The following is a 26,302-nucleotide window of genomic DNA, read 5'->3' as shown; positions in this document are numbered from 1 at the left end:
TGGGTTTTGTAAATCATTTATTATGATTGAAAGGGAAGAAAATGATAGCAGACAAATATGACAATTAAACATGTAACGTTATTCTCTTGTAACCAATCATAATAACATACTTTGAATTTTTTAAATGGCTATATAAGTAATTTCCCAGAAAATAAAATTTTCACATCATCAGTTACAGAAAATTGATTTCTTTCCATCAAAATATTTTATCTCTGTTCTATCAAAAATAAATGCCACCATTTAAGCTAAGCCTTCACTACTTGTTCAAATGAGAAGATTTGGAGTGGGGTGTGCTTACCCGATGGTGAAGTAGCTATTGCCTGGGAATAAAGTCCTCACACAGATGTAAGCTCTGCCAAGCCTCTGGCTTACCAACTAGTGATTACTGAACAGTTTCCTGGGAACTAAGAAACTCTATTGGATGCCAGCCAAAAGACTCCTGAGAATCATCGCAAATTGGTAACTCGTTTATTCTCAAAAATCAACTTGCTTATGAGAGAGTGGCTGTGGCTCAAAAGATTCGGGAAAATAGTAAATGGAAATCTATTTCTATGGGGTTTTTTGACCTTCTTTTTGTCATTCCCAATAAAGCAAAAATCTTAGCTGAGCAGTGTATTTCTTGGCTCTGCCCTTTCGAAGGACGCTAATACGAGATGGAATATTTTTATAAAAGTCTTAGTGTGACAACAGTATATTGCCATAGGGAGAAAGCAGCAAAGAGGAAACTATGAAGGCTCTGCCAACAAATTAAATCAGCAGCTAACATTTTTTTTTTCAAATTGGTTAAAAAAAACAAATACCACACACAAAGTGATAAATACATGTCCAAAAAATAAATACAAATATTCTCCACATAAATAAAATTAAGTATACTCATGATTACTATTGCAATTAAACAGTTTTATAATATAATTTTCATGTCTTATCACAGTTTCATTTTTATCATGAATACTAATTACTTTGTTTTGGCACATACTGGAACGAACTGACCACTCATGTATTCCAGCAAAGTAACACATTTCTAGACTCTCTCAACTAAAAGTTTACCTCCTTTGACAGAAGAATTCTTTCTCTTTTCTTTTAAAATATACTTTGGGGACATTTATACTAAAACCATAATTAAAAATGACTATACGAGGGCAAAGTTTTAAGCATCTGTTTGTTCTCAAAGATGTTATTTAACAAAATGAGGTCAAGATGACCCAGCACCAAATGCAAGGAAATGTGGGCAATACTCCAGTGAACTCGGGCCATCCGGTAATAGCCAAGGAATGTGAGGAGTCACTGTCTCGTTTTAAACTGTACACTCCAGTGATCCGAAAAGGTGACAGGCTGCACTTTCTAATACCACACAGGAGGCTCTGGTTACCTAACTCTTGTTTGTCGCGGTGATTCCTAGTGCCACAAGCACTGTGCCGGCTCTAAAACTGTGCCACTAAACAGCACCCTGCAGCTGTTGCTGACACTGTACATGTCCTTCCGAACACCATATCGTTCATTAAAAGCACACTTAATCACAGCACTTAATTTTTTGGCAGTGAGCGCTTCCAAATAATTAACTGGTTTGCCAAATGGGAGTTTGGCAGCTCCCTTTGCCAGAATATTTTTTTCAAGAGACAAAACAATGCCACACTGCATGATGTCTCTGATGGCAAGGGACAAAGGAGGTGGAAAAATGATGAATTCTAACCCATTTAATCTACGAGAATATCAGCACGTGGGCGAATTTTGTGCTTATGGTTCATTAGTCGTGTTCATTTGAATATTTAAGGATCAAATGAAAGAGAGAAACGCCCACATTTTTGAAGTTTGGAAAACCAGTGTGGGTGCAACACTGCCAGTGTGTCAACCCACTGATCTGCAGCTGATGCAGCCATTGGCTGGAGGATGGGAGTGAGGGTTCAGGCTCCCGAGCTTTCAGAGCAGAGTGGGGCCTTTGGTCGGTCTGCTGCTTGACAGCAGGGGCTGGCCTCCCGCTGCCCTGGCTTCCGGCCCCCGGGTCTGGGCTGAGAGCAGAGCCGGAGCAGAGAGGTGGTGAAAGGCTGCCTTTTGCTGATGGAAGTTGTTTATGTAACTGGCGATCAAAAGAGTGATTTCAAGAATCTAAAGCAAGAAAAATAGACTCGTTAATGCTCCGGAGAAGTTCTCATCACTTTCAAAAGAGGAAAGGGCTGGTGGTCTCCATGTGCAAGTGCCCAAGCTGGCAGAATCCCCTCCTCTCCAGATCCATGAAGTACTTACATGTTCAGCACCATCAAGGCACTGACACATTCTCCTGCTGCTTAAACCGGCGGAAGAGTGGATCTTAACAATCAAATGTAGCGGCAATGTTTTGTGACGGTAAAAAATGTGACAGTAGCACAGGCTGCCAATTATGTGTGCGTATGTGAATCAAGAACCTCAGTGCATAATATCAACTTTTTATTGAGACTAGGTGAAGTCCTTAGTATGTCTCAATCTTCTGCACTTACTGGCCTTTGCTTCAGTGTCTGCTATTGAAAAAAAGGTGTCAGATTCTAAAAAAGTAGTCTCTTTTGGTTGATACTTTTAAGACAATTTTAAAGTTTTAGGGAACCCGATGCTTCATTCTTTTTACAAAAATTGGAATTACATACTAAAATGTAGCCCTTGTATTTACTGTTTTTACTTATCGACGTTAAAACTACAAAGGACAAGTGAAGTCTTAATTATAAAACCTCGCTCTTCCCACTAATGAGTCTGTAACTTGAATTACCCCAAGTAAATAAGATAATGTGTAAAAGGTACCTGACAACAACTTACGTCAAGACCACTTATTTTGAATCTTCTGTATACCAGGCATTGGGCTAGGGCATTTTAACAATTCCATCGTTTAATTCTTAAGCCAAAAAAAATAGGTAGCCTCCTATAATTTTTTAGAGGAGGAAACCAAAGCTTAGCAAGATGAGGTAAGCCAGAATTTAGACCTAGGATTGTCTGATTGTAAGTAAGTCTGTTTTCCCATCTGCAACCTACTTTTTGCACAATAAATGTGTTAGCATGAAAAAACTAGTATAAAAAAAGCTGGTAGAAAGGCTTCTACTCACCTTGGGTTTTGCCATGGCAAAAAGTAATTTCTCTGTTGGTTTGTCCTTTGAATGTGTATTGTTAATGACTATCATAAAATCATCTTGATGACCTCCAAAGGTCATTAGACTCTTGTACACATAGCTGATTATTAACCTCTTCAAAGAGAAGAAAAAGTTAATATCTTATATACTCTTTACTTTCAAAGAAAGATGAGAAATGATTAATAGCATATATTTCCATTAAAATGCTGATATCAATGAAACTAACTTAACATTATATGTTAACTATACTTCACTAAAAAAGAAAAATGCTGGTATTAATTACATATAATACAAAAAATTATTTTCTAAAAGAAAATCTGTTATGATTTAAAATAGTAATGTACTAATTTTATGGAGGCATCATTTACGTTTATAATTAAAATATAGTTTGATTCTGAAGCTAATAACTCACTGCAGACAAAACAGAAAATACAAAAAGAAAATCAAAAGCACCTATATTCCAGGATCCAGTAGAAGAACACGGTTAATATCTTTGTAAATGTCCTTCAAGATCTCTCTCTATACATATTAGGTTGAACCATGTGAAACTGATACTTTTTTTTGAAACTGATACTTTCTAAGGTAAAAAATGGTCGGTCAAATATCGGCAAAACTATATGGTTCACCCTGATATATAGATTTTGATATAGATAAACAGAAATAGTATGGTGCATATTGTTCAAGATTCTGCTTCTTTTTAAATTTAACAGCAAATTATAAATATCTTCCCACGACAACAAATATACTTGTATAACATTATTTGAAATGATTTGATAGATAATCCTTTATTTAACCAATCTCTTATTGCAGGAAATTTAAATCATTTTTTATTTGTTACTATCTTGAACAATACTTCAATGCATATATTCTGACATGTTTCATAATACACATATCTAATTATTTCTTTAGTTGTAAATCTCAATTAGAGGAATTGTTACTTCAAAAAAGTAAGGACAATTTTGAGAATATTTCCAAATTCTCCTGGGGAAAAGTTATATCCAGTTATATTCCCAGCACTGTAGTCTTGCTAACACTAGATATCACCATTCTTTTATTTATTTTTTATTTTTTTGAAGAAAGAGAGAGAGCAGGGGAGGGGCAGAAAGAGAGGAGGAGAGAGAGAGAATCCCAAGCAGGCTCCATGCTGTCAGTGCAGAGCCCAACCCCAGGCTCGATCTCATGAACCATGAGATCATGACCTGAGCCGAAACCAAGAGTTGGGCACTTAACCGACTGAGCCACCCAGGTGCCCCTACATTAATGTTATCTTAAAGATTCTCATTTACACAGGAAGCAATCTTCCTAACACTATAAATGAATAGTTGTTTTATGAATACAACCATGGTTGCAATTTAGTCATGGTATTTAGTATTTTCCTCATATGCAATTCAAAACCCGTCCAATCTTGTTTTAAAAGATTAAATAACAATCACAGTTGTATTTGTAAAAATGACTATTCATGATAGTATTAGGAAGGATGTTATGGGGGCACTTGGGTGGCTCAGTTGTTTAAGCATCAGACTGTGGCTCAGGTATTGATCTAACGGTTCGTGGGGTTGAGCCCTGTGCTGACAGCTCAGAGCCTGGCACCTGCTCTGGATTCTGTGTCTCCCTCTCTCTGCCCCTACCCCCATTCATACTTTGTCCCTCTCTGTCTCTGAAAAAAATAAACGCTCAAAAATTTTTTTTTAGAAAGGAAGGATGTTATCTGTGTATAAGAAAAAGCGTATGAAGAGATCATTACCTTCTGTGTATGTACATTGAGCAATGCAAACAGTTGACTCAACGTGCAACTTAATCTTACCATGGAATTGTATTCTAAGACGCTTAAGCCATCCTCGTGGATAGCCAGCCACATGACAGTACTTCCGAGTGGTGATGGAGTTATGGGCTGTGAAGAGATGAAAACATAATAAACGCTAACCAAATCACAGAAATAGTTTTTAGTCACAATGCAGTGCAACATTTGCAACAACAACAGCAACTTATTTTTATTAAAAATATCTCCTGAAGGAGAAAAAAGAGAGCATGAAACCTATAGGGGGAAAAAATCTCTCCTGGGGCAGAGGCGGTGGCATGTAATGGAAAGAGCAGTGAATCTGACAGCAGGGGACCTGGGTCTGCGTTCTCAATCTGCCATTTATTAGCTGTACAATTGGAAACGCTACTGAATCTCTCTGAGGCTCAATTTCCTCATCTTTAACATGGAACAACAGTGTTTATATCTTATTTTTCTTTTGTGTTAAGAGGCTAAGAGTTAATAAGCTTGTTGGTTTTCTATGAGGACCAAAATCCTAATGAAACAAAATACATGTGTTTCTAAGGTGTGTAAATGCATACTTTTTCTGAAAGTTTATTGAATCTGACACTCAAATGACTCATAATGATAGAATAAAAAGAAAAGATGAAACTGTGTGATGAATGGTAATGAGAAATACCAAATTTTCCACTAAATTCCTTATTGTAAAAAACAATGAAATTATATTAATAAAAAGAATCTTTCACCACTAAACCCCAATTAAAACCCATGAATGTTTTCGAGCATTCCACAACGATTGCTCAACAATAAGTGAATTTAACAATGACTAAAATTCTAACAAAAACTTAACTACTTTTCCTAAACCTTATGAAAGTATGCTGAGGCCATAGATAAGCAACTGGGATGAATCTGTAGTATTTATACATATACTATATTTGTATAAGGTAAAAGTTATCAGAATCTCATGTATAAAAACCCCTGGGTTACTATCTACTAAGAGTCTGTTTGCTAAGGATAGGCAAGCATTAAAAGGATGCTGGGGTGCCTGGGGGACTCAGTCAGTGAAGTGTCCGACTCTTGATTTCAGCTCAGGTCATGATCCCAGGGATTGAGCCCTGCATCGGGCTCCAGGCTGTGTGAGCCTACTTGGCATTCTCTCTCTTTCCCTGTGCCCCTCCCCGTGCTCATGTTCTCTCTCTCTCTCTCTTTTTAAACAATTAAAAAAATATATATGTATGTGTGTGTGTGTGTATACACACACACACACACACACACACACACACACACACATATATATGATGCCATTTAACCTAAGCCATTGAACCCCCCAGTCCTTTGACAAACAAAATGTTGTTTTTATTGTCCTTTGGTCAAACAAAATATGGCATATACATGCAATGGAATATTATTCAGCTTTTAAAAAGAAGGAAATTTGGACACACATTACAACACTGGATGAACCTTGAAGACATTCTGCATAGAAAAATAAGCCAATCACAAGGATGTAGAGAAAGAACCCTTCTACACTGTTGGGGGGAATGTAAACTGGTGCAGCCACTCTGGAAAACAGTGTGGAGGTTCCTCAAAAAGTTAAAAATAGAACTACACTACAACCCAGCAACTGCACTAGTAGGTATTTATCCAAAGGATACAAAAATGCTGATTCGGAGGAACACTTGCACCCCAATGTTTATAGCAGCACTGTTGACAATAGCCAAATTATGGAAAGAGCCCAAATGTCCATCGACTGATGAATGGATAAAGAAGATGTGGTATGCATATAAAATGGAATACTACTCAGCGATTAAAAAGAATGAAATCTTGCCATTTGCAACAACATGGATGGAACTAGAGGGTATTATGCTAAGCGAAATTAGTCGGTCAGAGAAAGACAAATATCATATGATTTCACTCATATGTGGAATTTAAGATTGAAAACAGATGAACATAGGGAAAGGAAGCAAAAATAATATAAAAAACAGAGAGGGAGACAAACCGTAAGATACTCTTAAATACAGAGAACAAACTGAGGGTTTCTGGAGGGGTTGTGGGTGGGGGGATGGGCTAAATCAGCAAGGGGCATTAGGGAGGGCACTTGTTGGGATGAGCACTGAGTATCATATGTAAGTGATGAATCACTAAATTCTATTCCTGAAATTATTATTACCCTATATGTTAACTAACTTGGATTTAAATGAAAAAATAATAATTTAAAAAAAGAAAAAAAGAAAAAGAAGCCAATCACAAAAGGACAAATAGTGTATGATTCCTCTTACATGAGGTTTCTAGAGCAGTCAAATACACAGAACAGGAAGCAGAATGGCGGATATCAGGGCCCCGGGAGAAGGGAGAATAAGGAGTATGGAGGTTTAATCTGGGAAGATGAAAAAGTTGTGGAGATGGATGGTGGTGAGGGGAGCATGATAATGTGAATGTGCTTAATGCCACAGAAACGTACACTTAAAAACGGCTAAAATAGGGAAAAAAGTTAAAACGGTGTATTTGATAGTATACATACTTACAGCCCCCGATGGATGCTATTAAGCAAAGGAGGTGATGGGGCGCCTGGGTGGCGCAGTCGGTTAAGCGTCCGACTTCAGCCAGGTCACGATCTCGCGGTCAGTGAGTTCGAGCCCCGCGTCAGGCTCTGGGCTGATGGCTCAGAGCCTGGAGCCTGTTTCCGATTCTGTGTCTCCCTCTCTCTCTGCCCCTCCCCCGTTCATGCTCTGCCTCTCTCTGTCCCAAAAATAAATAAACGTTGAAAAAAAAAAAATTAAAAAAAAAAAAAAAGCAAAGGAGGTGTCTGCATAGAATAAAGAAAGAAGAGTAAAGAAAAGATGCCAGTCATGCAACAAGCAAATGCTACATCATTATTTAATAATATTTCTGTGCTAAAAAAGCACAGAGCATGTAATCAAAGAAGAATATTTAGTATTCCTTCCGATGCTGAAATCAGAGTTAAAATTCAGTGTAAAATGCTACTCTACAGTTCAAATCTAGTCCTTACATTTGTAAAAAACGTGTTCAACTCCTTGCAAATATATTCATTTCACAGATGTTTAAGCATAATGACAGCACCCACTTACTCATTAGTATACAGCTTTCAGTACCAGGAGCAGTAGAATTTCTTACCTCACAATGATACTGTCACTCATGGAATTAGAATGAGAAGATACCCTAGATTTTACTTTTCTAGCCTGAGTTGTCACTTACAGATGATAAAAATGAGGTTCAGAGAGGCTAACTGACTTGCCCAAAGTGGCACAGCTATTCAGCAAAAATGTATTACGTGGTATCTATATGCAAAAAATAACGGTGTGCACAAGATGAGGATTTCAGGATCAGTGAGTCTACACCCTCAAGATGCCTACAACTTATTAATGAGGACAGACCAAACACATACACACATATACCACAAAACAAGGAGTATTTTAGGAGCCTGAGAGACTATAAAGTGACACGGTTCCACAGAAAGAAGAGTTCAAAAAGTACAGTTCTTCTCTTGGGGATTGGGCTGGCCACCTGCTGTCAGGGCTCACCTCTCCTTCCTCAGTATTCCCACAGCGCCCTGTCCCTGTCACTTTTAACCATGTTCACTCTACAGTGCTTGTTTGCGGGCCTGTTGCAACACTGGATTGTGGGGTCCTGGAAGTTTGGGTACAACCCGTCTGAAACCATGGGCTTATGTATCTCTAGATACATAATGTTTGGCAAACAGAAGTCACTAGACATTAAATAAACAAGCAAACGAGTGAGAGAGTAAATGATAAATGGGTGAGAGGATGCATGGATGCGGACAAGAAAGTGGAGTTCAGCTGCTGCCTTCAGTCTAGTGATGAGCCCGCAGAATGCAGGTGACTTAAGGTTGGCGGCAAGACGGAGAAGCTGGTGACACTCCTGCCCTTTCCTTAGTGTCCCTTCATGGTTTTCTTTTCTTTTTACATTTATTTTAGAGAGGGAGGGTATGAGCGGGGGAGAGGGGCAGAGGGAGAGAGACAGAGAATCTTAAGCAGGCTCCACGCTCAACTTGGAGCCCAATGCAGGGCTCGATCCCACAACCCTGAGATCATGACCTGAGCTGAAATCAAGAGTCAGATGCTCAACAGACTGAGCAGCCCAGGCATCCCACCTTATTTTTTTTTAAAAGCCGGATATACTAAACTTGGGGTCACTGTGGTCACTGTTTTACTTCAGTGAACTGCACAGGGGCAACTATACAGGTGAACGTTTCTATTCCGCATCTCCCTCCCATCCTTTCTTACTTTTGCAAGAAATAACTTGGCACCAAAGAATGGCCACTTCCTGGCTACTGTCAAATAAATGCGCACACAATCAGCAGCACTGTGTCCCCGGAGGGCCATCCATCTGGTTGACAGTCGCTGGCAGAGCTGCCTAAGAAAAGAACAGAAACGAAAACGCAAAAGCAAAAACAAAAACATAAACAGTGTATCCTCCTCCCAAGGCAAAGCTCTCCTTCAGCCAATCCTAGGTCAATTGGGGTACTGAGGTGTCACCCAGGAGGAGCTGTGATCTTGTGACTCCCATCTCACCACTGTCCACCCCTTGTCCTTTTGGCACATTCCTCTCACTAAATTCTCATACTATTAGTGCTTTCAGCATGATCCAAGTTCCCCATCTCCCACCCCCATTGGGCAAAGTTTTTTAAGTCTGATAAGCTAACATCAAACCTTAGTGTAAATTAGTTTTAAAAGGTAATTTCTCATTGGAATGGCTTTCATTTTTAAAGAGAAGTACAAGACATTGAAACCAAAGAATGAATCCCTAATGGGGGAATTTTAGGTACTACCACCCCTGGCTTAGAGAGATGTTAGCTGCAGGAGAGATGCCTTAAATAAAATCACAATGGCAACTGCTTACTTCTACAGAGACAAGAGCCTGATCTTAAATGTTTCTATTTTGGAAAACTCATTGAATTGGATTTGCCTCTATTTTTAAATTGAATTACCCTTTCTTCATATAGTCTCTAAAACCAAAATTCCAAATTAGTTGAATTCAATCAAAAATTTATATTAAAAAAATCTTGTGTAGGCAGATAGTTTGTTTTTATTCTAATCTATTTACAATAGAATACCCCAAGAGATACAACTTTCTGGTAAACACTTCATAACACTACACACAGTACTGGCCATTTTTTTTTCTTTTTATTAGTAGGGTTAATTTGGACAAGAATGAATAAGATCAAATGAAAAGTAGATCTTCTAACTTAAGGTAAACATCTTTTCTTTAAAACTTTAAATACGGATTTTCAAGTTTCTAGGCCCATCTTAAATGAGAAGATCGATAACCTCTTGGTAGTCAACAGTATTAAAAAAAATCTTAAGAAAATGATCACGTATGATTTTCATCTTTAAAATTTGAACAGAAAAATATCACCAAGAGACCAGTGTGACTCTACCCTTAAAGAGTCACAAGTACTTCCTTACCTTAACTGTTCTTCAGAGGAGTCATCTCTATACCTTTTAGGATAAAATTTTTCTATGACTTGTTTTAGAGTTTGATTTGCTTTGCACTGATTAGGAACATGCCCTGCTGGAGTTGAAAAGGGTCTTTCAAAATCTCCAATCTCCACCTAATTGCAAATCCAAAAAGAAAATAAAGGGTATTGAAGAGTTTTTTTTTTTAATTAGTTTCATTGTTTCTGAACATTCTTTATAATATATAAATCTATTTGTCATGATTGTGTGATTATGGAATTTACAACCATACATAAGTATTAATAAAATCTAAATTCCATTTGAATTCTAATTTAGAAAAAAATCTGTAATTCAAACATTTCAATTCCATTTCTACACCAACCACTCTTGGTTAATGTTGCCATCTAGTAGTATTTGCTAAGGGCCACTAATACTATTCGCTATAAGAGCATAGGATAATTTTTTGTTTTTAGGGTACTATTTTAGTTGCTAATAATAAAGCAAAATGGGAGCTAATAATAAAAGACAAAAGAGTTATAAAGCTATGAGAAATCTCAGAAAAGTATTATTTGTACTTAAGGGTCTCCACTGAATATGATGGGAGTAAGAATGACATTCTCATTACTGTCTTCCTAGATTTTCTGCATAAATGGTTCTGTATCCATCCACTTGCCCTATTATTCTGGGAATAGAGTCCTGTATTTCCCTTTCATCTTGAATGAAAGAATGTTCAATCCTTATCTCTATGAACACGCTACACAGATGCCATTCTCTACCCACCCACCCATCTCTCTATCCACTCATCCACCCATTCATTCCTCCAAACCTATATGGAGTCTCCATTATATGTCAGGCACATATTAAGTGAAGTGAGAAAAAACAAACAAACAAACAAACAAAAAACAGCTGAGCACAGTTCCTACCCTCAAAGAGTTTATTGTCTAACAGAGGAGGCTGAAGTATAAACAAGTTGAGTATAAACAAGTTGTTTATATTTGTAACGACCCGTGTCAAGTGCCTTTTATAGGGTACCAAAGAGGGCTCAAGGAGGGAAATGGAGTGGGGACATTCAGATGAATGTCCTACTGATCATTCACATCCTTACCTACAACACTCCCCAATAAACAGATGGAGGGTTCCATCCAGACTAGGCTGGGTCTCCATCTCAAGGGGTTGTTCTGCCTCCAGGTAAGCTGTTAGCACAACCAGCCTCTGAGATTCTGACCCCTGTGGCTTCTATTTTCTAGCTCTTAGTCTGATCCATTGCCATCTAAATTCCTTAGCTGAACCTTACACTTACAGTGTATTCTACCTTTCCAGGTTCTCTGACCAGTTTCTTAGTTGTTGGTTTCTTGGCTTGGCCCTGCTATTCAACTCTCATCCTCATTTCCTACCTCCTTGCCTAATTTCCCCACACCAAATACAAGCTGTCCATCTGTTCTTCAAACATACTGAAATCCTTCCCCCAGAGCAAGCTTTTTATTGTCCTTACCTATCACCAGACCATACTCGGCACAGCTATCTGTGAAACCTAAGAGCAAGCTTCATCCCCCAAGGAGATGGCAGTTGGACAACCAACAGTCACAAAAATAGGCCATTCAAGGCAACGTTTTCTCTTAGGGAACCGTACAGTGGAATCTCCAAGGTCAGTGTCAGGAGGAGTACATAAATGTTTGCAGGATAACTGAAAATCACCTCAGAGAGTTCCCAGTATGACTCACATCAGCACGATGCCCTACCAGACACTATGCACAATGATTAACGATCAGCTCCAAGAATTTCCTAAGAAAGAGAGTATCAACAAGGGCCTAGAGATAGTCAAAACTTCAACAGAAAGAACTTTTCTTCTACAGATCTCAGATTAGTATATTTAATTTGTCTTCACAAAGACTACTCTGAGGAAAAGAGTTCGGAGATATTATTTAATTTTCCTTTCATAGATGGAGAAATTATACTTTTCAGTCAGTAACATGTTCAGAATTTTCTAGGTGTACGCATAGTCTTACCTCCCTACTCTTTCCTCAAATTCATCTAAAACATGTTAGAAGTATATCTCTCTCAAAGACATTATAATTTTTCTCAGAAAAACTTTCTGATAAAATTAAAAATTGAAAGAGGAAGACTAACTTAAATTTTAGTGAAAATGAGAGTGATTTTAAAGAGATGCCTTTAGAGGACTAGAACCTAGAATGGCAAGGGATAAGAAATCATACCTAATCCTATCACCAAGAAAGTTTGTGACCTATTTGTCTTATCCTTAGCTTTTCATTGCTTGCAAAATGAGAACCCTCAGTGCAGCAGGGATGCTTTAAAGTTTGGAGGACCATAAAATTGTTATAAAAAGTAAACTCCATTATTATTCATTCATCCAATGGAGAATGGACTATGTGTAAGGCACTGTGCTAGGTACAAAGATGAATAAGGACAGCCCTTTCCCTCAGGGAGGCTACAGCCAGTGGTGTGAAGCAGAAACAAATGAATAATAATAAACCTTTGAGGTAAAGACAGTACCGTGCAGGACATGACACAAACCCCAAGAGGGACACTTAACCCATGCAGGCAGAATTCAGGAAGGCTTCCTGGAATTAGTGACACCTCAGATGAAAATTGAAGGATAAATTGAGGGGCACCTGGGTGGCTCAGTCAGTTAAGCATCCGACTCTTGGTTTCGGCTGGGGTCATAATCTCGCAGTTATGGGTTCGAGCCCCACGTCAGGCCTTGTGCTGACAGCAAGGAGCCTCCTTGGGATTCTCGCCCTCTGCCCCTCCACCAATTGCTCTCTCTCAAAATCAATCAATCAATCAATCAATCAATTTTTAAAAAAAGGATACATTGAAAGTAACAGGTGAAGGAATGGGGGTTGAGATGTTCCAGGCGGAGTGGAAAATAAGTACACAGAAGAGGTAAGAAAAAGTGAGCCATACGCAAGTCGGGGAATTGTGCAGGGAACCAAAGTTTCCATTTTGCTGGAGCATAAAGTTCAAAGCAGGGAATATTAACAGATGACGCTGGAGAGGCAGGTGGAGTGCAGCTCACAAAGGCCCTGTGTAAACAAGGGAATGACAGCGAGATCCACCTGTCGGCTAGATCTCCGCCCCAATTCCAGAGCTTCCAAACAAAGCACCATGGCTCAGCCTCCCAGCCGGGTCTTAAGAAAATGGCGGCCCCCACTTCCTGTCCCTCTTTCCGGACGTTGCTCTTGCCACCCAACTGCCATTCTGTGCGGAAGCACACGCAGCCACATGAAGAAGCCACGTGTAGGTGTTCCCACTGATGGCCCCAGCTCAAGTCCCAACTAACAGCCAGCGGCAGACGCCAGACATGTGAGTGAACTCTGCAGCTGCAGAGTCACAGCCAGCCTTCGAGCAAGGCCAGCTGCGGCCATATGCAGCAGAGACCAGCTGTCCTTACTCATCCCTGCCCAAACTATTATGTTAAGTGGCTGAGTCCTGCAGTCATTTCTTTATGTAGCAATAGCTAACTAGAACAATCTCTCTAGCATCTGGGTGGAGCACAGATTTGTAGGGGATCAGACCAGAGAAAGGCTCATGAGCTAGAAGCCTGCTGCAGGAGAGCAGGCTGGACGCGATGGTGGTCCGACACCCAGCAATGGTGACCAAAATGCAGACGAGTGAAGAGGAGAATGTATCTTAGAGTTACAATGGGCAGGATGTGGTGACTGGTGGGACCGAGTGAAAAGGAGGGCAGTCGGTGATGATTCCTGGACTCGAAGCTTGCATGAGGAGACAGCAGCACAGTGAAGATACAGAAGGTGAAGGAAAAGGACAGAAGACAGTTTGGTTCCTGCCAGGCCGAATTTAAGGAGTGCATGAGAGAAGTGAACTGGAGAGAAAAGATTTGGGAACCCCCGGCACAGGTGGTAAATAAAGAGATGTCCTGGGACGGTGTGCACTGTGCAAGGACCACAGACTTCGGGACATCTAAGCCTTTGTCCCAATGACGTATCACAGAGTTGCCTTAACATTGTTCCTTAATTAAGCTGTGCAGAGACTCATTTGTGGTGGAGACTGTGAGCTGCCTCTTACGACTCTTCTCTCCTTATTGAGTAATGAAAACCTTGGACTTACTTAGGAGCTGTGCTCCTTGCCAGCCAGCTAAGACCATATTTGCTAGTCTCCCTTGTAGGCTGGCAAGGCCATACGACCAAGTTCTGACCAGGGAGACATAAATGGAAGTGTTCTCTGGGTAACTTCTGGAAAGTTTCTCAAAGGAGGAAAGGCATGCCCTGCTTCAGCCCTTCCTCCATCCTGATGCCTGGGACACTGATGTAATAGCTGGAGCTCTGGTAGATCTCCAGGACCATGAAAAGGACATGAAAGGACCATGAAAGGAGATTTTATTTTCCATGAAAAGGAAAGAAGAATGGAGAGCAAGATAAAGCCCATGCCTCTGGCGACTCTGCAGAGGTGCCAGATTGCCTGTCTCTCTATGTGAGACACAAATACCTTTCTATTTGGATTAAGTCACTATTGATTTCTGCGTGTGTTTATAAACGTCTGAACTTAATCCTATCGGTACAATAGGTAAATAAAAGAAAGTGCTCTAGTCTTTTAAAAGACCCATTCCTTTTTTTTTTTTTTTTTAATATTTATTTAGTTTTGGGAGGTCGCAAGCAGGGGAGGGGCAGAGAGAGCGGGACAGAGGATCGAAGCGGGCTCTGCGCTGACAGGCTGACAGCAGCGAGCCTGATGCAGGGCTCGAACTCACGAACCACGAGATCGTGCCCTGAGCCGAAGTCGGACGCTCAACCGATTGAGCCACCCAGGTGCCCCGAAAAGACCCATTCCTATTAGATTACTGAATGATTTCAGCACGGCATCTTCAGCCCTGCAGCTCTACACTGAAATTCCTTTACTAACTGCAGAGCCTAGTGGGATACTGTTAAGATAACTAAGAAACCAGGTTCCACGAGGAATACTGTCTCAGTCAACATCACCGCCGTGGTTGTCAGCAATTCAGAGTCAAACTGTAATTATATGCCTGTAAGTTTTAAGGTGTTAATCACAGCAACGTGAATTTAAAGAATTACAAGGTATATTGTTTTGCTATACTTCAATCAATGTAGAAATTAGGATCTTACGTTTAACAAAATATTACTTTATAAAACATGGAAGTTACCTGAGCTAAAAGAGCTGCCATTTCTAATGCCAGGTCCTTGTTCAGAGGAAAAAGTCCATTTATTATTTGATCATTTGTCTGATACATTAACAGCAACTTTTCTCTGTCAGTCTCTCCGCGAGCTTGCATTGAGAAATACAGTCTTAAAAGAAGAGGAAATCTTTCGTTACATGGTATTCTTACAAAGAAAGAAAGGAAAGACAAATCCAGGGGACTGATACAGGGTTATTCTAAGGTAGTTCTCTACGTGATACAAACTTAGAGCATGACTCTCAGTCCATCTCTGTTTCTGTTTCATATTAATATTTCCAGCAAACAGAGGAAAAGCTGCTTTGAGGTTAAGGAATGCTTCTATGCTATTTTTTTTTTTTTTGCCCTAAAATACCCAGTCCTTTACTGAGGAAGGACCTAAGGTACTGAATGAAATTAAATATTCCCTTTCTTGTAAGGAATGCTGATGTAACCCTTCAATTCAATGGGCTGTATAAAAGCAATTGTCAAAACACTCATGATCTTTCCTAAATACCTTGGAAATATTACGGAAGAGAAAAATGAAGATCTGAATTCAAACTCAACATCAGGGGCGCCTGGGTGGCTCAGTCAGTTAAGCATCCGACTTCGACTTAGGTCATGATCTCGCGGTTCATGGGTTTGAGTGCTGTGCTGTGTTTGAGTTCTGTGCTGACACTCAGAGCCTGGAGCCTGCTTCGGATTCTGTGTCTCCCTCTTTCTCTGCCCCTTCCCCCACTCACACACACACACACACACACTCTCTCTCTCTCTTTCTTTATCTCAAAAATAAATAAACATTAAAAAAAATTAAAAAATCAACATCAAATTGGGGGTGGCAGTTTTCTCTGGAGGGTCTAAAAGATATTATTTGTACATTTTAACTTTTTATCCCCCCACATCCAGGTAAGCATCTTTAGGAGCTCAAACATAGTTTACATGTGGATATTATTACTTGTTGAAATAGGAGATATCTTCTGTTTGCCTAGGAGGACTTCAGCATTTCAGTGGTCTTCTTTATTTATTCACTACGCCACTCCACTATTCGGGAGACCTCTGGGGACTCTGACTTCAGGCTGCAGACCAGGCACAGGGTGCTATAAATGCTGTAGATGTTACGACGATGGGGTGGGTAAGCAATACACTGCTATACTTGAATGTTGGCAGGACAACAGAGTGGCAGGAAAAGAGAGATTTAGATTCAGCATGTGTTAGGAATGTGCCCAATTAGCTCTAAGTGGATTTTCAGCCTTTTCCTCCCCACACCCTTCCAGGAGAGGACACACTGGCATCAGTTACAGTATCTTTCACACTAATTATCTCTGTTGGCAGGGAATCTCAGGGAAGCATGGTAGGTGGACTATGAAAAGCTCCTCCCTCCCATGACTTTGATAATTCTTCCCACCCACCACACTTAGGAATCGCCAACCCATGCAATCATTCAGAGTGGTCTCTGGAAAAAACAAATCCTAAGCCCTACTCATCTGTGACTGCATGATGATAAACTGTTAACTCACAGAAGACTATGGCTGGGCAATAGAAACAGAGTCTAAATTCAAAATGCTACTAGGGTGCCTGGGTGGCCCAGTCGGTTAAGTATCTGACTCTTGATCATGGCTCAGGTCATGATCTCACAGTTCATGAGTTCAAGCTCCACACTGGGTTCTGCATTGATGGTGTGGAGCCTGCTTGGGATTCTGTCTCTCCTTCTCTCTGCTCCTCCCCTGCTTGTGCGCTCTCTCTCTCAAAATAAATAAATAAACTTAAAAAAAAGAGAGAGAGAATGCTATCAGCAAAGTGATATAAAACAAAGAGAATAAAGTTTAAGAAGAAAGCCCTCTCTTTTCGGCATAGCTTATTTCCTCCACTTGAAGTTAAGAACTATGTCTTACTCTGGTTTAAGTAAGGTTCTTAATAAAAGTTTGAATTGATAATAAAGGTAGAGGGAAAAAAGGACCAGATATGCAAACAGGTGCGGGCAAGAAGACCTAAAGTGCATTTTCTATTCTTATTGGCATTCTGGAAAGATGGACCTGGGAGGGGAAATGAAGCACTATGATCAAAAAGGGAAAAGCAATCCAGGGCAAGTATATAGGAAGACAATACGTACAATCGTTGACTGAAGCTCCTAAAGAAACAGTTTGCACTCCAACGACTGTACAAGGACTTGGAGAGAATGTGGAAAGGAACCAAAGAGTCACAAAAATGATCTAGAATCAGAAACTCAAATCCACAGTCTTGGACAGACGAGGTGCCAGGGGAATGTGATGTGAGTGTCCCAAAATGACCAGCTTCTAGGCACTCCCTAGTCCCAAAGAGGCCTGCAGCAGAGGAAGTGGGCTTCTCTTCTGCAGGCAGGGCCTGGGTTAGACAGCAGGGTACCTGCAAATGTGCACCTCCTCACTTGATACCAGGAAGTGGAATACTGTGGGATGGAAATGTTCAGGACCAGTTCTGACCCCTGGACACTGCTTCTGAACGCGGTAGGGCTCTCAGCGCTCCTGGGGAACCCATTGTTTGCCTCCAACTGGCTCCGTATTTCGTTCCTAAGAGCATTTACATCCTACTGTCTTTCTCCTCCCTTTGTTAACTTGCTGAAGGGGCAGCTTGCCTTCACCTTCCAGTTACCTTCCCATCACTCCTCCATCCACCATGGTCTACGGATAACACCACTGAACTGCAGTCGTGAACCCCCCACCCCCCACCCCTTGCCTGCCGCTGCCTCTCTGGCTACCATCTCAAGTCACCTGCTCAGAAAGCACCACTCTGCAAAGGCTTCCTCTATGGTCCCACAATGTCTTGTATATATGCATGTTATATTCATGGTAAGAGCCAATAGTGGTGGACGTTTACTGTGTGGCTAGATCCAAGTGCTGTACATTTGCCAACATACAGTCCTTCAGACAACCCTAGAAGTAGGCACCATTTCCATTTCACATAGAGGGCATCCGAGGCACAGAGGTGGTGAGTGACTTACTCAAGGCCACACAGTGAGTGGGAGAGCCAGGATTCTAACCCAGGCAGTTTCTCTCCAGAGGCCCTATTCTTCACTACTCTGCTCTACTGTTTCTGTTACAGCATTAACGACATTGCTAAGATTTCATGCCTGTTTCTCCCTATAAACTGTAAGCTTCTAAAGGGTAGAAGCTTACACCTTTGAACCCTCTGTTCACCTTTGAACCCCCAGGGCTTCCACAAGGTCTGGCACTGGAACACACTGAACAGATGTTTCCTGAATGAATGGGTAAATGAGTGGTAGTAAGAACTGCCAATCATGGGAATTATTTGCCAAAACAGCCTGAAAAATCCCCTTCTGTAGTCTTGGGTAGTTTCCTCACCTGTAAGATGGAGATAATAGTGATACCGGTCCCATAGGGTAGTCGTGAGGATTATATGAGAAGATGCGTACAAGGAGCTCAGCACCAGGCCTGGTGTGTGGTAAGTGGTCAGTAAATGTTGGTTATTATTATTATTATTATTACTACTTTTATCACTAGGGTTCTTGTCTAGAGGTCTTCAGAATCACAAAAGCCCCTTCATTCCGGAATTATTTTGTTTTATTAAAAAAAATTTTTTTTTATCTTTGTTTTTGAGAGAGACACAGAGTGTGAGCGGGAGAGGAACAGAAGGAGAAGGAGGCACAGAATCCAAAGCAGGCTCCAGGCTCCGAGCTGTCAGCACAGAGTTTGATGCAGGGCTCGAACCCACAGACCGAGAGAGCATGACCTGAGCCGAAGTCAGATGCTTAACTGACTGAGCCACCCAGGCGCCCCTGTTTTGCTTTGTTTTGTTTTATGGTACAACAGCCTTTACTGTTTGCAACAGGAAGAGGACGGGACATGGGCACGACAGCTCTGGCACCCGGGGAAGTTTCAAAGACCTACTCTGTCTCTGTCCCCCAAAAAAGCGATTATGGAAATTTTTTTAGGGTAAACATGGCTGGAAGAAATCAGATAAACTAGATGACCTGCCAAGATGTTTCCTGGCTTAGTAGCCAATGCCGCTAAAGCGGCAGAGATGGGAATGTTCACCTATGCTCCAAAAAGTAAGAATTAAAAAGCAGTACTGAAAATAATCTTCTTCTTTTTTTTAATTTTTAATTTATTTTTGAGGGAGCACAAGCGGGAGAGGGGGATAGAGGATCTGAAGCAGGCTCTGTGCTGACAGCAGCAAGCCCGATGTGGGGCTTGAACTCAAGAACCATGAGATCATGACCCGAGCCGAAGTTGGACGTTCAACCAACAGAGCCACCCAGGTGCCCCTGAAAATAATCTTCTTAAAAAATGTTTATTTATTTATTTTGAGAGAGAGAGAGAGAGAGAGAGAGAGAGCTAGCATGAGTGGGGGAGAGGCAGAGAGAGAGAGGGAAAGAGAGAACCCCAAGCAGGCTCCATGCTGCCAGTGCAGAGCCCGATGTGGGGCTCCATCCCATGAACCATGAGTTCATGACCTGAGCAGAAGTCAAGAGTCGGACGCTTCACCGACTGAGCCACCCAAATGCCCCTGAAAATAATCTTTTATTTCATAAACGGGGGTAGGAAGAGTTGTTTTCTTCAGGGAAGGACCCTTGCCGATTCCAGTTTGTTAAAAACATGTCTTGACTTTTGCAGTTTCAAATACACAGTAAGAAAGCAAATTAAACACGCAGCTTAAGCATAAATAGAATTTAAATGTTAGTTTCCAAAGGACTGTCTATAAGAATAGGTTCAAATGCTATTAATTAGATCTTTAACCTCTGCATCTAAATAATTAAAATTCCATAACTTACTAAATATAAATACAAATTCCATGATAGAGAGCCGGTGTCTAGTTTCGCTTATTACAGGGCTGCTTGACAGATGAAGCATCGAGTCCTTGGCTGCATGATAGGTCACAGCCAGTCCCCCTTCTAATGTGTCACTGGAAATTAGGGCTCATTGTCTAAGCTATTTATACACATATGCAAAGTGCAACCATATTTAGAAGCATAGTACTTTCTCATAGCTGTGGCTAGCCAGCCATTTCAGACCTCTGTTAAAAATTAAACCTTTTGGCTGAGTTGCTTTTTTTTTCTGATGTCAAAGATATTGTCATGGGACTTTTTTTTTTTTTTTTTAACAAGGCAATCAATCTTTATTATGTATTATTCACAACTCTCTTTGTCCCTTCTAGTGCCATTTGCTAGACTTGGATTATTACTCTAATCTCTGTTTCAAACTACCTTTCTGCATTTCATCCAAATTTAATTTGGGTTCTAACCATAGCTATCACAGACAGAATTAGTATGTATTAAGCATTCATAAGGTACACATTATTAGGAATAGTCTTAGACATGGAAATAATTCCATTTAGTTCCAATAAAACCAAATGAGAATTCCTGAACCTCTCTCCATAAAGATATATGGCAGGTCAAGTCCAGGAGCTGGCTGTCTTCAACAAAAGGTAACATTAAGAGACAGGGCAGCAATGGGGATCTCCAGATCAGTGCTTCTCGAAAGTCAGTATGTGTAAGAATCACCTGGAGAATTGCTAAAACACAGACTCTTTAATGTCCAGAGATTCTGCTGGACTCAGTAGGTCTGTAATGGTGCCCAATAATTTGCATTTCTTTTTTTTTTAAGTTTATTTATTTATTTTGAGAGAGAGAGGGAGAGAGAGAAAGAAAATCCCAAGCAGACACCACACCATCAGCGGGGAGCCTGACACGGGGGTCAAACCTACAAACTGTTGAGATCATGACCTGAGCCGAATCAAGAGTCAGACACTTAACCACTGAGCCACGCAGGCACCTCAATAATTTGCATTTCTAATGTGTTTCCATGGGATCCTGAAGTTGCTGGTCTAGGGCCCTCTCTTTGAGAATAACTGCTCCAGCAACCATAGGACTAAACCAAAATCATCTGGAAAGTCCAAGTCTTCCAGCCTGCTATTCTTGCCAGTCACCAAAGGACCACAGATAAAGGCTACCATCAGTGGAAATGGGTTCTTCCAGGAGAGCCTATTAGATTTCCATTAGCTAAGTAATCCTGCTTATCTCCAGGAAGTAGGATTTTAAAACCTTAGATATCAAAGCTTAACAGTCACCTTCTTGTTACTCAGAACTCTTGTAAATTGCCATAGCTCATGAGCGCCTAAACAGAGAAGCTCCAATGGCTCATGACCACCATTTATTCAGATCAAAGGAATCCATTCAAATAGTGGGTGGCCTTTAGTGGCTGACGGTAGGAGAGGAGTCTACAATAGGAATGCACCACATTTATTTAACTGTTCCCCTAGTAATAAACATGTAAGTCCCTTCCAATACTTATTTTTCACTGTTATAAAATCCATGGCAAGGAAGAAACTGGGGTATACTGGAATACTCTCTTTCATGCATATGGATATATCTGTGGGACTGATCATTAGAAAAAGAAATCCCAAATTGGATCAAAGGCTATCACATTCTTTACGTATATAGTGTCTTTACTTCTTACATTCCAGTTTTAGGCCTATGACCATCTTTCAAAAGCCTCTGAAAGAAGTAACTACTTCACCAGTAATTCCACCAGTAATTCTTTCATTCTCATATTTTAGATTCCTTATTTTATAGACTATAAGAGCCAAATAAAATCATCAAAATACCTTTTCATTTTTTTTGTACAGTTAATTGTCACCTGGTCAATGAACACTGTTTACTAAGTACTACCTTCTGCTGACACATGGAAGAAAAGAAGATATTTTTAAAAAAGAAGCAAGGAAAATCTAGTTTCTGATCATATGCCAAAGTATATTAAAATTGTATCTGTTGGGGGCCCCTGGGTGGCTCAGTCGGTTAAGTGTCCAACTCTTGATCTCAGCTCAGCTCAGGTTTGTGAGTTTAAGCCCCACGTCGGGCTCTGTGCTGACGCTGCAGAGCCTACTTGGGATTCTCTCTCCCTCTGTCTCTGCTCCTCCCCTGCTAGCTCTCTTTCAAAACAAATAAATAAACTTACAAAAAAACTGTATCTGTTGGGAAGATATGTGCTCCAGGCCCACTGGCTTTTCCCCAGTTCCTGAAACCCTCCAAGCAGCTTTCCCTCTACAGGCTTTGGAACATCCTTTTCTATTCATTTCCATGCTGCCACTTCCAGCCCCCTTCTGACTCTGGCATAAACATCATTTCCTCAAAGAAGTCTCCCGATGCCTCCAGTCTAGGTCAGGCCTCTTCCTGTGTGCTCTTACAGGACCACATTCTTTTCTTTCAGAGAACTTAGTGTGTAATTATGTGTTCATTAGAGTTATTGTATGATTAACTAGACTATAAATTCAAAAGATCAGGGACTATGTTTATGTCTGCTTCTGTTACCACTTTATTCAGAGCATCTAGCTGAGTGCCTGGCTTACAGGTGAAGCTCAAAAATTACAGAGAGAAAAAGAGGGAATCTGAAAGAATGAGAATATGAGTATGTGACTTCTTAAAAGACTTGAGTGAACAGAAACATTTCTTCTTTTAAAAAAATTCTTTTAAGTTTTATTATTTAAATAATCTCTATACCCTACATGAGACCTGAACTCATGACCTTGAGATCAAGACTCGCATGCTCTTCTAACTGAGCCAGCCAAGCGTCCCAGAAATATTTCTTCTTACTACAGATCTCCAGTAGGGTATTTGAGTATTTAGTCTTTATGAAAAGATTGTGACGTTAAAGAAATTTTTGAAAGTGAAAAAAATTCACCCTTGTACCGACCACCCTAAGAGAGAAGCTATTCTTTCTTATAGTTTTTTTCTAATCTTTGTCCACATGCATATTTTTATAAAATACAGCCATCCATGACATGAAGAGACTAGAGCTAGAAACAAAATCTTATGTGACAGTTTCTTCTTCTTTTTTTTTTTTTTTTTTCAGCGTTTATTTATTTTTGGGACAGAGAGAGACAGAGCATGAACAGGGGAGGGGCAGAGAGAGAGGGAGACACAGAATCGGAAACAGGCTCCAGGCTCTGAGCCATCAGCCCAGAGCCTGACGCGGGGCTCGAACTCACAGACCGCGAGATCATGACCTGGCTGAAGTCGGACGCTTAACCGACTGCGCCACCCAGGCGCCCCGACAGTTTCTTCTTAGAGAAGTAGAGTTTCCTTTTACAGAAAAACGAACACACAAACAAATACTGTAACTTGCAAGGCTATTCAATAGAAAGCCATAGGCGCATGATGTGAGCATAAAGGTACACACATATTTTGGTGTTTGGATACGGCATTACACACCTGTTTTTATAAGTCAGACGAACAGTTCTCGTACCTTCCCATTTCCCAGGCTGCTGTTCTTTGGAAGCCTGTTCCCACTTAGAAATAATGTCACAAATCTAGAAGGGAAGCGGAAATTGGGGATTTATAGCAATTTTTAAATCAGCACTTTTGGAAGACAAGCGTGTCTGCAAACTGAAAAATTTCCAATTAATATGATCAAACCAAATGGACTGAAGCCATTTGTTTTAAGCTCCGGTGTACCCTTGGTTTTAGATTTAGTTATAAATTGCTCTTTGGTCCACTTATCCTTTTGGACACCCATGAACTCTGGACAGTAGCCATGAATTTCTTACTCAAAAAGGAATCTTAATGAAAGACTACATGAGAAACAAGAAGATTCCAGGAATTACTTCATAATTTAGTCACGGAAGAAGCAACTTTTCCACCTTCTGAGTTTATGAAGACTGGAATAACTGAAGTTATCTCAAAGACACTTGAAATATAGTCTTAAGATTCTTTGATTGGGAAAGAATAAAAATTCTTCAGGAACCAAATAAACGTTTGCTTGTTTTTCAACAGGTCATTTAGAGAATTATAAATAAAAGTTTTCACGACCATGTGATAAGCAGTTATTCAGCAAAGCCCCTAACGTTTACTCAGCTCAAGTCAACCAAAAATGCTAGTTTATTTTCTTGACTAATTATTAACAACAGTGCTCTAGGAATGTGTGTCTCAAAATTTGCATTTGAATTTGCTGAACTAAATAGGACATAGCTGGAGCTGAGGAGAAAAAGACATTCACTTATCTAGATTTCTCAATATGTAGCCACATAGGAAGGCGTGTAGGGGTGGGGGGATGGTAGTACACCTACCAACCAACATTCCTAATGAGCTAAGTATGAACTTCAACAGTATTCGGTGGAACCCCTTCAAGCCCCAACAGGTTGACCTGCAAGTGAAGCTGGGCTTTGATAGTTTGACGAAAGAACTGACATTTCATGTCCTCTAAACTTATGGCAGCTACTGCTTATGAGTCTGTTTCTTCTCCTATTCTGCCCCAATTCTTTCATCTTTGAATCATAGGGACACCTTCGCCCCGTAACAAGGCACTTACTCCCGAGAGCAATCAAGGACCGTATCAAGTAGGGAAAGGGTCCAGACCCAGTTCTAGCTGTGTGATTTGGGGTAAATCATTTTTTGCTCTTGGGGTTCAGCTTCCTTGTTTGCAAAATAAGTGGGCTAATTCCGATCAGGTTCCTTACGGTTCCATATTCTCTATTTCTAACTGTTGCCATTGCTACCTGGAAACTTTGTTAGTGTCATTTTACTATGACCTAGGAAAGAGTTTTTAAAAGTCTTCCAATTTTCCATCTTCGTTCGTGATTTTCCTTATGTTTGGAATTCCTTCTTTATCTCCATAGGTCCATTTTCTACCCATCCTTCAAAGTCCAGTTCAACTCTTCCTTATTTTCTCGTGCTGAACTTAATCTCTCCATCTGTGGAATATTCACAGCACTCTTAAGACATTTATCACTTTCAATTCTAGTTTAAGGTTATCAGTGTATAAGGCTGCTCCTCCCGAAGCAAATCATAAGTTCACTGTGAACGGGGACTAGCCCAGCTCCTCCAACAGCGGAAAGAAGTATTGTCTTGTGAATGAGTACAATAAAAAGCTATTTTATTAGAGCTTCCATACGTCCACTCTTATTACCCTACTAGTTGGGGCATTGTTGCTATTACTAATCCTTCCCCTATCTTAACATGGAATATGTGTGTGTGCAGACTGTGTCAAGAATTCTACGACTTCAACAAAGTCCCACAACCCTTTTTTATTGGGAAGATTAGATTACTTAGAATTTTTGAAACCTCTTGACCTAATAAGCCTTTTGCAAATAGCAAAAAGTAGCTTCTTTGCTGTTTGTGGGGTCTGCCTTCTTAAAAGGAGTCGGCTTTACCTTAACGTTTCCTTGAAGACAATGCTCTAAATCCCTGCCAGAAGGATCGTCTGTGAATAATGCAAAGCCAGACTGTGTTGGCTTTCTCATGCCTGTATCCTGGTTCAAAGTATTCAAAAACTCTTCCACTGTGGTGGACGCATCAAATCCAACTACCTAAGCAGAAATAACAACATTGTTCTCTTAATAGAAGCAACTATGTACATTTCAAACTTAACTTTCAAAAAGGATTTAAGGGAGAAACAGGCTATATTTGATGCATGATTAATGATAACGTATATTTATCTAGATGCTTAAACTCCCCCCCACGCCACAGCTCCACTGGAGAAAATTAATGTCATCTTAATTGCTAGCTTGCTGTAAGAATTCAGAAATCTTGGCTTCAGCCAACAGACATGAATTCAAAATACAAAGATCATTTGACAGCTATAAACATCTTGCAGAGATATCATGCCTACCCGTTAAAAGCAAACCAAGAACTACAGTACAATATGAAATATTTAAGCAAATGAAAAAAAATGCACAAGAAATGCGCTTAAACAGTCACAGGGATGTAAGTAGAGCATAGGGAATGTAGTCAATATCCTTGTGATAACTTTGTATGCTGACAGATGATAACTAGACGTATCTTTGTGATCATTTAGTAATGTATATAAATGTCGAATCACCATATTGTACACCTGAAAGTAATTAACATTGTGTGTAAACTGCACTTCAATTAAAAATGAAT

At 40.3% G+C, this 26,302-nt stretch overlaps 1 protein-coding gene across 6 annotated transcripts in view; it reads right to left on the bottom strand.

The window, feature by feature from the left end:
• The window catches only part of PLEKHH2 (pleckstrin homology, MyTH4 and FERM domain containing H2), a 114,962-nt gene continuing 88,660 nt past the window's right edge, over window positions 1-26,302 (bottom strand). For 2 of the 6 annotated variants that reach the window (XM_047852047.1, XM_047852048.1), the window contains 8 exons: window positions 25,573-25,728; window positions 23,636-23,733; window positions 15,424-15,565; window positions 10,293-10,438; window positions 9,111-9,240; window positions 4,894-4,980; window positions 3,066-3,203; window positions 1-2,103 (listed from right to left, as the gene is read on the bottom strand). In XM_047852047.1, the coding sequence (XP_047708003.1) occupies window positions 1,918-2,103; window positions 3,066-3,203; window positions 4,894-4,980; window positions 9,111-9,240; window positions 10,293-10,438; window positions 15,424-15,565; window positions 23,636-23,733; window positions 25,573-25,728 (1,083 nt within the window). In that variant the 3' untranslated portion in view covers window positions 1-1,917. Of the gene's footprint in view, window positions 2,104-3,065; window positions 3,204-4,841; window positions 4,981-9,110; window positions 9,241-10,292; window positions 10,439-15,423; window positions 15,566-16,387; window positions 16,580-23,408; window positions 23,507-23,635; window positions 23,734-25,572; window positions 25,729-26,302 lie in introns of those variants that run through there. The other 4 variants (XR_007150780.1, XR_007150781.1, XM_047852051.1 and 1 more) reach the window with 4 other exon arrangements.

The sequence above is a fragment of the Prionailurus viverrinus genome, chromosome A3 (genome assembly GCF_022837055.1).
Source record: "Prionailurus viverrinus isolate Anna chromosome A3, UM_Priviv_1.0, whole genome shotgun sequence".
Taxonomy (NCBI): domain Eukaryota; kingdom Metazoa; phylum Chordata; class Mammalia; order Carnivora; family Felidae; genus Prionailurus; species Prionailurus viverrinus.
This window is presented reverse-complemented; position numbering and strand designations above follow the sequence as displayed.